This window comes from Chelonia mydas, chromosome 21 (assembly GCF_015237465.2).
Source record: "Chelonia mydas isolate rCheMyd1 chromosome 21, rCheMyd1.pri.v2, whole genome shotgun sequence".
Classification (NCBI taxonomy): Eukaryota; Metazoa; Chordata; order Testudines; family Cheloniidae; genus Chelonia; species Chelonia mydas.
In genome coordinates this window covers 3493467-3504570 of record NC_051261.2, presented here as the reverse complement: position 1 = coordinate 3504570, position 11104 = coordinate 3493467, and the positions used below count along the sequence as shown (strand labels likewise).

The 11104-nt window shown below is 47.4% G+C and overlaps 1 protein-coding gene across 2 annotated transcripts in view; it reads left to right on the top strand.

Moving 5' to 3' along the window:
• Positions 1–7891, top strand: part of LOC114019453 — a 34346-nt gene extending 26455 nt beyond the window's left edge. The window contains exon 6 of one of the 2 annotated variants that reach the window (XM_037884801.2): positions 7431–7891. In XM_037884801.2, the coding sequence (XP_037740729.1) occupies positions 7431–7436 (6 nt within the window). In that variant the 3' untranslated portion in view covers positions 7437–7891. The other variant, XM_037884800.2, reaches the window with a different exon arrangement.
• Positions 7892–11104: the final 3213 nt, after the last annotated feature.

Sequence of the window (11104 nt, the reverse complement as noted above, 5' to 3'; positions counted from 1 at the left end):
GCTATAAGTAAAACTGAGTATGGACAAACCCACGCTCCTCTTTGCGTGCCGAGAACGACCTTGTCTCCTGTTATTGTATGCTGCATTCAGCAGATTGATAGGGATAGATGTGTGCACGTGTGGGATAGACTGTGAACCAACCAGGTTGCTGAAGATTTATTGAAAATCAGCATTAATGATCCAGTGCGCTCCTTGGCTATCTCTTTTAAAACTCTCAGGTACGAGTTAGCCAGACCTGCTGATTTTTAAAAATGTCAAACTGTCTAAACTTATAATAACTGCTGTGTAACGTCCTCCTGAGTTACTGTTGCAATGGAAAGTCTATCATCACTGTCATCTGATATGAATACGTTGTCAGGCTTTTCCTAAATACAGAACAGAAAATGTATTGAACACTTCTGCTTTTTCACTGGTCTTCTATTTCCATCTAATAACAGACCAATACCTCATTGTCCTTTACTCTTCAGGCCCTAGATTTCTCTCTGTGTCCTTCTGTTTCCCTTGTCAATTATCTATCATTCCAAACTTCTAATATATATTCATTGCTTTATATTCATTGGCATCAACTTCTCCTTTTTCCTATGTGTAATATATTGTTTGGGGGGGGGGGGGTTGGTTGATTTTTTTAACATCGTAGTCACCTCTCTCGACCTTGAGATGGTGTACTTTGGGGTATCTAGTAAAATATTCTGAAATACTTCCCAATTATCATTCACATTTTTCTGTTCAAATCTTCTCCCACTTGATTTGCCTCATAATTGTTTTCAGCTTTGTGAAATTGGCTCTTTTAAAGCACCAAGTTGAGATATTACTGGTATAGACTTTATTTCTGTTTGCACACAACAAATGTGATCAACTCCTGGGCATTTTTAGGTCTGTGAGCAATTCCTCATTATGTGTCAAGACAAGGTCTAGTGTAGAATTCCCCCTGCTGATGCAACACTTTTCTGAGTTAGGAAATTTTTATCGATAATGTTCAGAAATTGTGAGGACGTTTTAGTACTGGCAGCATGAGACTCCCAGCACCTGTCTCTCAGACTGAATTCCCCCACCCCCCACACTGAATAGAACCACAAGGACTGCTGCACTAGCGGGGAGCAGATATAATGGAGCCCAGCTAAGAACACCCCATCCTCTGGACACTCTCCTGGATCCAGAACTCTATAGAGAGACCCCCTCAAGCTGGGGCCACTAGGAGGTGCCTCCCCTAACCTCTGCCACGTGGCCTGAGGGGAAAACTGCAGAAAGAAGCCAGCCAGCGTCCAGCCGGTGGGAGCAGAACCAGCCAGGCAGGTTCTGAGAACTTTCTACAGTTCTGATTGAGTTTTCTCTGCCCTCTGCTGAATGGCTGTTTGCTCCAGGCCTCACAGTCTCTTCACCTTAGCTTCACCCCACAACTAACTACCCCTCCGACCCTCTTCTCGCCTGTCCTGTCCCCTTCATGCTCCTTCCCTTCCCTTTCCATGTAGCTGATCCCCTCCTTAGTAAACTCACTCCAAAATGTAAAATCTTGTGGAGCTGATATGCTGTTTGCTGCCATCACATTGTTCACGCTCTTGGTGCATTCTGCACCTTCCCCCACCCCCTGGCTCGCTGGTCTATTTAGCTTGTAAGTGCTTCAGGGAAGGGACGAGCTACTACGGTGTAATTCTGTCTGTACAATGCCTGACACAAGAGGCCCCATTCTTGGCTGGTCCTTAGGCACTCCTGTGACAAACACGATTAATAACAAGAAGAGCCTCACTAAGCCATATCTACGCTACATACTTTGGTTGATGCAACTTTTGAGAGCTGATAAAGCTGCTGCAGCTAGTGTGTTGCTTGTGTGCGTGCACACTTGGCTCCTTGCACTGGCTTTGTGCGTACGGATCAGGAGTGCTCGTGTCAGTGTATAGTGCGGTGCACCTGGGGTAGGTGGTATCCTAGTATGCGACTCACCCCCATCCAGCACCCTGTCTTTTGGGAAATGCTGGCAATGCGTGGTGGAGCAGCAGCGCGTCACACAGGAATATCCCCTTTCTCCTTGCTGTTAATGGCAGGGGTCTCTGTCTCGGGCCCCACGGAGGGATCCACAGTGGTTGGCGTGGTGCTGCTTGTGATGTCTCTGCCAAGTGCGGCATGCAGCTTGCTGTAAAAGCACCAGGTCTGCAGCTCAGCCCCAGAGGGACTGTTGGCTTCCCTGGCCTCGTGGTATGTTGCCACACTTCCTTTGCTGTCACGTGGCACTGCTGCTGGTCCCTATCGTACCCCTTAGCCTGCCTCCCAGTGCAATCTGTTTGTAAATGTCCACATTTCTGCAGCTGGTCCGTAGCTGTGCCTTCTCCCCATAGGCCCAGGAGATCCTGACAGGAGTGCGTCTAGCGTAGGGAGCCGGCACGGTGGGTTGGGCAGTCTCACACAACCAAGGAACAGCTGGGCATGCTCACCAAGGTGGGCAATCGGGAAAAGGCATTTCAAAAATACACAGGGGCGTTAGAGTGGGGTAGGGAATGGCTTCTGGTCCCCAAGACCCCTGGGCAGTGGAGTTCACGTTTCTGACCAGAGCAGTCACTGCTAGGCATTATGGGACAATTGCCGGAGGACTATTAGGGGCTACATCGGTCATGCAGTGCCTACACTCTCACTACATTGACCTCATTAGGTCGACCATGGCTCAGTGCCATTTGGGGAGGTGGTGTTACTGTCTCTCTTACATCAGTCGGAGACAAATTTGGATGTAGACACGTGCACAAATAGGTTGATGCAAGGTAACTTGCTGGTTTCTTTATTTGGCATACAGCAAAGCTACGCTGAGTTGATGAGACTCAAGCGTAGGGGGTGGGTATAAGTCTAATCAACTCAGCATAGCTTTGCTGTGTGCCAGATAGAGAAATCTGAGTGAGAAGACTGGAGTTTAATTCAGTTATTGGGGAACCGAGTGAAAGAGGTCTTGGGGGAACCCCAACACTTATGTTAACATAACTTTGTAATGTACACCAGGCCCAATGATATGGGAGTAGCTAGAGTGGTAGGAAATAGCTCAGACTAAGCCATGCTTTTCTAAATCCCACTGTCTGGACTAGCAGTTATTTGTACATTCTTGGTTACTGTGGCCGAGGTGGTAGGCTAATGGGTCCAGGTACCAATAATTGGATATGGAATCTTTCTTCTCTAGGCCATCAGCTCAAATCTGGGCCAGGTTAGTAACGAGTGCAAGTTTTTACCAATTTATCATAGGTGCAAGCACAGGGCAGAAGAGAGAGAAATGTCTCCTGGAAAGAAACATTTTACTTTCCCAGTGGTTACCTTACTCACAGAATTTGTTCAGTTCACTATTAAAATAGGGCCCTTCTACAACACTTGGATTCTTAACACATACTCTTCCTTCCATTCCAAACTGATTCAGGTGTATTTGGACTGGGTTTTGGTTCAGGCCCATCTCTAGTTTAAAAAGTGTTTTCTGTGTGGCCCTGTGTATTGCATGGCAGCAGAATATGACATGGAAGCCATCATCTTCCACAGAATAGTGTTACAAAATCTCACTTTTCATTGAAAAAATGGTGCTTACGGCAGAGAAGAAACCCTTGAAAATATAAACCAAACATCTTCCTGAGTCCGCAGACAGCTTGAAACAATTGCTCTGAGCGGGGGGACCCATAACATTCATTTGTGTGGGGTATTAATTGCATTCTTCGGGTTCAGAGTAACGTTGTCAGCAATAAGAAAAGGAGGACTTGTGGCACCTTAGAGACTAACAAATTTATTTGAGCATAAGCTACAGCTCACTTCATCGGATGCATTCAGTGGAAATGTGCAGTGTTCCACCAGAGAGCCAGCTAATGTGCTTTACTCACAATCCAAACCCACTCCCTGGTCACCATAAACCACAACTGGTTCCTCTCCAGTTCCCAGATCTCCGCAGCAACTGCCTCAAAAGAGTTCAGCATTGTTCGTTCCGAAAGCCTTGCCAAGCTGAACGCTGAAAATGTGGGGACAGTATTCAATACATGGACATGAATGTTAATATAAAGTAACTCTAGAACCCACACCTACGCAGTGTGGTGATCTATTTTCCTCGACTGATGGCTCAGCTGAGATTGAGGAGCATGGGCTGTGGGTATCACAGGCTGGGGGAGGCTGAGCCTCCCCAAACAGCCAGGCATGGCTCCGCCCCCAGCCCCCTCCTGCTTCCTGCTCTGCGGGTGGCTCTTCCCCTGTGCCATGGCCCAGGCTCAGACTGGGGTTGGTGCTGGAGCCGCACCGTCCTCCCAGCACTCTGGGGATGCGGGGGGAGGAGGGGGCTGGGGCTGTGCTGCCCGCCCTTCCAGCACTCCGGGGCTAGGGGCATTAGCCTGGGGCAGGGGCCAGCAGCCGTGATGGGGGGGGGGCTCTGGCCTCCGGCGGCAGGGGGACAGTGCAGAAGGGGTGGGGTTGGGGGCTAGCCTTCTCAAGCCAGCAATTCATGCACGGCCTATGATTTATGAGCCTGCTGCAACTCTGGCTAATGGAGCCAGGTCTTTTAGCTTGGGCAAGAGAGGCTTGTGTATTTGGATGTAGCCATCCCAAATTTGTTCCCGGCTGTTGCTGACCCACCCCAGTGCGTGGTGTAACAACTGCCTCATTCACGTCCCACCTGCTACCTCAGAATGCTGCGGGTTCTTGCCACAGAGTTGGCTTCCAGCTTGCTGGGGAGTATCTGGGAGGTTATTATGTGCGCAACGTATAGATACAGTCAGCCGATTCCTGTGCTCCCAGCAAGCTCAGCCCAACCTGGATGGCATTCTAGGCTAGTGGGGGAGAGTGGTGTTTTTGTGTTGAGATCAGTCAGCCGGAGGCCATGACATCGTGCAAGCCTGTACCAAGCTGCTCTGCAGCAAGATAGGGTTAAGAGATAACTTTATCAGACTGTCTGTAACTGCTTCCAAATCTAGCAGATACCTGGTAGGAAGCCCCCTTCACACGCATGGAGCTGCAATGCAGAGAGAAGCATTTTAGAAGCCGATAGATAACGAAGATGGGTGGGCTGGAGTCAGATCAGTCTTTGAGTGGAGGCGTTACTACTTACCCAAGCCTGAGTTAAAGGTTTGTTGATTTATGAGCTACAAGAATAAGTCCCACTCACTTTCCTTCTGCCTTGTCACAGGTTCCTGAAGCTCATGTATTTTTGCCTAGTGTTTGAAGACACTAGGATCTAGAACTCCGGTGTAAACAGGTGCTACTTCCCCACATCCCACCCTAGCCAACTCTCAGCTCCTTCTAGGGACAGGGTCAATGACCGCAGAACTACGAATGTCTCCGACTGACCCCTCGGGTGGTCTTGTTTAATCAAGTCTCACACAAATAGTTTTCATGTATGCTGTGTTGTTGTATGTCGGCCCCAGGATATTAGAGAGACAAGGTGGGTGAGGAACCATTGAAAATTACTCTCAAAGTGAGGTTTTCCAGCCAGTCGTGCATCCACTTTACACTAGGTTCATCTCGGCTATATTTCTCTAGTTTGTTTATGAGGAGGTCATTTGAGACAGTATCCAAAGCCTTACTAAAGTCAAGATATATGACATCTATTAGGAAACTTAAAACCCTGATGTCCCTTTGCATCCCCTTCTCCCCCCCAACCGCCCTCCACACACACACACATACACACACACTTGAGCAAGTCAAGCTTTACCACTGGTTCACACATAAGCACATCCATGAAAGGAGAGAAGAAGAAGGAAGCTGCTCTCTGTTCTGGCCTGGAGCCAGATCCATCTCTAGTTTCAATGTAATGAGCAGTGGCATTGATGCAAAATGATTGAAAGATAGTAAAGATTATTTGTTTCTAAAACATTTTTAATCAACATGTTTATAAACTCTGTGTCCAGTTCAATGCCCATCTATCAAAGCACTGTGTGCTCCACAAATACCACAGACAGGCGGATTGTCAGAAGGAACAAGGTCTGGGATGGGATGTAGTCTGAAACATGCAGTCTGGAATGCTCAGGCCCAGCTCCTACAAAGTGTTTGCTCCAATTGTCCTGGACGCAGAGGTCCCTGGAAGCCTGGTTTACCTCGTCTCACTGGTTGCTGAGCCCTGGATGTAGGAGAATCTTTGGTCTCTAAAGGACGGTGCCCACTACATTAGGATTTACATTTTCACAAGTAGTCACTGATTTGGGTGCCTCAGTTTTTTGGAGCCCAGCTTGAGACTGGACACTAAAACACCAATTTAGGCTGGATTTTGAAAGCTGCTGAGCACCCAAAAGTCCAGTGACTGTCGACAGGAGATGCAGGTTCTCAGCACTTCATTATCCGGGGCCTAGATATCAAAAGTTGGTCCTCCAAAATTTAGACAGCACTTTTGAAAAGTTGGCCCCAAATTCCAGACCCTGCATATTGCTTAGACTTGCTAATCAGTGGCCAGCATGACGCTACACAGCTAGTAATATGGGCTGAGATTTTCAAAGCTTTCTAGGGGATTTGGACACTTAATGAGAGTTGGGCCTCCAGATCCCTTAGGTAGTTTTGAAAAATCTCAGCCGTGAACTATACAGCGTGAGGCTACTTTCCATCAGTCCATCCAAAGCTGCTGTTAATCTCACTGCTGATCCAGGGGTGGAAAAAGAATGAGTTAAAATTAAAAAAAAAAAGGGTTATGGGGAAACTTTCTGAAAAACAGCCATAAGATGGCAGTACTTTCCTGAATCAAACCACCCTGGAGAGACAATGTCTCCGTTGAGTTTCGTGAGTTGATTAACACCAGTGCTAGCAGAGGGAATTATGGTATAAAGAGTCAGACCTGTTCAGTTAGTCCTCCCCTTTCATGGGTGTTCAGTATCTAATGTGACAATTAAATCTTCAAAGGTTCCCTTTGCTGTGATGCCTGGCCAATGGTTAGATGGCTGGTGGGCTGGGACTGCTGCTTATCATACTAACCAGTTCTGTCTCTTCGTGCTGCCCCTGCCTGTCCATTGTCCTCCCCCTGTCCTCTCCTCTTGCACTTAGATCATCAGTGCTTTGGGGAAGGGACGTGGTTTTGTTCTGTGTTTGTACAGCACCTGACACAATGAGGTCCTGCTCTGTGCCTGGGGCTCTGAGGCATTACGGTAATACAAATAAATTAGAAGAATTAGCAATTCTGAGACATGTGATGGAAAATAATAAAATCCACCCTTTCGACCTCGATCATATCAGGCCAAAATTCCACCAGGCTGTTGCCTGTTGACTCCAGCAGGTTGTCACCAGGGCTGACTTTGGCCCTAGATGTCATTTTCCCCTCCATACCGGTCCTTCCTTTCAGAGTGCTCCCTTTTGTCTTCTCAATTCTATTTAAGGCAGCTGCTCCTTAAGGCAGTGAAGCTACAAAGAATTGTCCTGGTATTTTGCCAAAGAGCAAACATCGCTCTGCATGTGAAGCCACTAGAGAACGTTACAAAAGCCCAACCCTGGCCTTGTCGGATTTCTCCTTTCAGAGTTAAAAGGCGAGAAGGTGGCTGATGAGTGAAACAGAACTGAGTGGAGTCCAACATCGGAGCTAGAAAGGTGGGGATACACTGGGACGAGGCTTAGCCGCTCTGAATTGCACAAGGATGCCTTGCGGATGGATTCTTACTGCATGTTTCTTATTGCAGCAGCGCCTACCCTTATGGAAAAGTCCCACAGTATGCAACAGAGACTGATACTCTTTCTCTAGGGTTTTGTTTGAACCAGTCTATAGAATTTAATAGAGGTATAATAGATCTATACATTTTCTTAGGGTGAAAGCCCTTCGGGACCAGGGCTTTCTCTTCTGGTGTGTGTAAACAGTGCCTACCCTATTGTTAAAAGAACAGGAGGACTTGTGGCCCCTTAGAGACTAACCAATTTATTTGAGCATAAGCTTTCGTGAGCTACAGCTCACTTCATCGGATGCATTCGATGGAAAATACAGTGGGGAGATTTATATACACACAGAACATGAAACAATGGGTGTTACCATACACACTGTAACGAGAGTGATCAGGTAAGGTGAGCTATTACCAGCAGGAGAGTGGGGGGAAAAACCTTTTGTAGTGATAATCAAGGTGGGCCATTTCCAGCAGTTGACAAGAACGTCTGAGGAACGGTGGGGGGTGGGGTGCGGGGGAACTAAACATGGGGAAATAGTTTTACTTTGTGTAATGACCCATGCACTCCCAGTCTCTATTCAAGCCTAAGTTAACTGTATCCAGTTTGCAAATTAATTCCAATTCAGCAGTCTCTCATTGGAGTCTGTTTTTGAAGTCTTTTTGTTGTAATATTGCAACTTTTAGGTCTGTAATCGAGTGACCAGAGAGATTGAAGTGTTCTCCGACTGGTTTATGAATGTTATAATTCTTGACATCTGATTTGTGTCCATTTATTCTTTTACGTAAAAAGGGCAGTGCAGATGAGGATTTAAAACCCACGCATCAGTCGCGCACGTGGGGATAGAAAAGAAGCAGGTTCCAGTTATTACGTGTCAGCTGCCCAGCTATTCAAAGAAGAAATAAAACCAAGCAGTCTCTTTGGGCCAACCTCACCATTGGTACACACGGTGCAACTCCACTGAAGCCCTCTGAGCTGCACCTGCCCAAATGACTGTCAGTGTAATACACCCACTCTTCCCACACCATTCCTGGCATGGATGCTGCAAAATACGACTATTTTCCTCAGTCAGGCAGCATCTGTTTCCTCCCTAAACTTAAACAATCAGGTTGCTGGACTTTTGTGACTCCTTTGCCACAGAGCAAATGAGACCCTTTCACAACCCTCTCCTTTCTCCGGAGTTCCCTACCGACCGCACACACACATGTCCTCAGCATGTCAGCTTCATGCACCAGAGTGAAACCACTGCAAGCAGATGTCACATTTCTCCTCTCCCAGGCTGGGCTTCCTGTTTTACTGGGCACCCACCTCCCTTTCCCACCCAGCTTCTTCAAAACCGGCTCCAGGAAACAGCGAGCTTGGGATTTTACAACTTGTGAAATGATTAAAATTCCCCAGCTCTGTGCAGGAAAGCAGGAGGCTGAGGTTTGTAATCTGGTTCCTTGTGGCATTCAGCTACTCTGTATTTATTTTTCCTTCTCACTGTTAATAGACGGGATGCATTTAAGTAGTCAGACATCTGAGGAAGGGCCCCCTCATTTACTAGCTCTCAATAAAATTAAACTCAATCTTGGAGCCTTAAGTTTGTGTCGTGTGCCTTCTGGAAGCTGGATCACATATAGGATAATAGCCTGGTACTGCTGCAAGCTAATGGAGTTAGTCTTTTAGCTCAATCAGTAGAGATTTGCACATTGGTCCTGAGTTAGACCTTGGTGATGATCCCTTCTTGGGACTGGGGGTGAGGGTCATTGAGTAATCCCTTACAAAACAAACACAAACAAGTATTTCTTCACACAACACACAGTCAACCTGTGGAACTCCTTGCCAGAGGATGTTGTGAAGGCCAAGACTATAATAGGGTTCAAAAAAGAACTAGATAAGTTCATGGAGGATAGGTCCATCAATGGCTATTAGTCAGGATGGTGTCCATAGGCTCTGTTTGCCAGAGGCTGGGAATGGGCAACAGGAGATGGATCACTTGATGATTACCTGTTCTGTTCATTCCTTCTGGGTCACCTAGCATTGGCCACTGTCAGCAGACAGGATACTGGGCTAGATGGACCTTTGGTCTTACCCACTATGGCCCTTCTTATGTTCTAAAAAAAGAAAAACAAACCCACAGTAATAATCTGAAACTGCAGTTAGTTACACCATTGTGAGTTAGAGCGTTTGGCACTGATGCTGCCAAAGCTTTTTTCAAGAGAATTTATGGCTTGAATTATTGACTCTAGAACTTGTCGAAAAATGAAAAAAAAATTCAAGGGGAAGATTTTTCATCAAAGTTCAACTTCTTGAAAGACGTGAAGCCCTCTCCTAGCAGGTCCCAAAACAGCAAAGCTCACCAGCTCTAATGGAGAGCAGAATTTGGCCGAGGTTATGCCTGGTATTTATTATTCTCATTCCCCGGTAGCATCAGGCAGGTGTTTGCCACTGGACAAGGCCATATAATAGACTATACATCCTCGATGCAACAGACTGGACCTACTGGTAATCTGCTCTGGCTTGGCAGGAGGAGGGATGTCAAGCTAGATGGTCTGCTCTGCTGTATGTCAGCTCCCAGCTTCCCTCCCATTGCTGATAATTTGCCTCCCCAAGATTTCACAGAATGCACAGAGCTCTGACCTCAACTCTCACTGTGGCCTCTCACCCCTCCCCGGGCAAGAATGCACCACTTCCTTTGACTCTCTCAGCAGCTTTGTGCAGTTGACACACGGGACAGGAACACTGACTGCCCCACGTCGTTTCCTTCCTTCCTCTTATGCAATAGCTCACTAAATACAAAACACAAGCTAATGCGGAGAAACCTCCCTGACAGCCACAGCCCCCCACCGTAACCCTGCAAGCGTCAGCCACTTTTGGCACCCACAGTGTCTGCTGTGAAGAGCAGGCGCAAGGAGATCTTGTTTAAGACTAATTGACCTCCTCAGTGCTCCCTGGTACACAGAGTGCTTGACACTATCAGTCCCCATTGACTTCAGTGCAAGTGCAGAGCTCTCATCACCTCTGGGGGTCATGGGCTGGAGCTAGTGCTTTCAGCCAGGCTGACACAAGACACTGTTATCTTAGCACAGCAGGTTTTGGGTGAGAATCTAATAATCCCTTTTGTTTCCCCATCACCCTTCACTCTCCAATGCCCTACAGCACTGCAGCCCTTAAGAAGGGCTAATTTCTGCAGGCTAACGGTATGTCTATGCAGCAAAAAAAACCCATGTCAGTGAGTCTTGGAGCCCAGAGAAACTGATTTGGGCTTGTGGGGTTTGTGTTACAGCGCTAAAAATAGCAGTGTAGACATTTGGGCTCAGGCTGGAGCCCAGAATAGGTGCTGGAACCACGGGTGCTGGGGATGTGGCAGGACCCTCTGGTTTGAAGTGGTTTCCATCAGACACAGGTTTGCAGTTTGGTTCAGTGGCTCTCAGCACCCACGCTATAAAAACGGTTGCAGCGCCCCTGGAGCCCAGGCAGCGGGACTGTCCCCACTCGTCAGGTTTCAGAGTCCGGGGCCCAGCCTGAGCCCGTACGGCTACACTGCTGTTTTTAACCC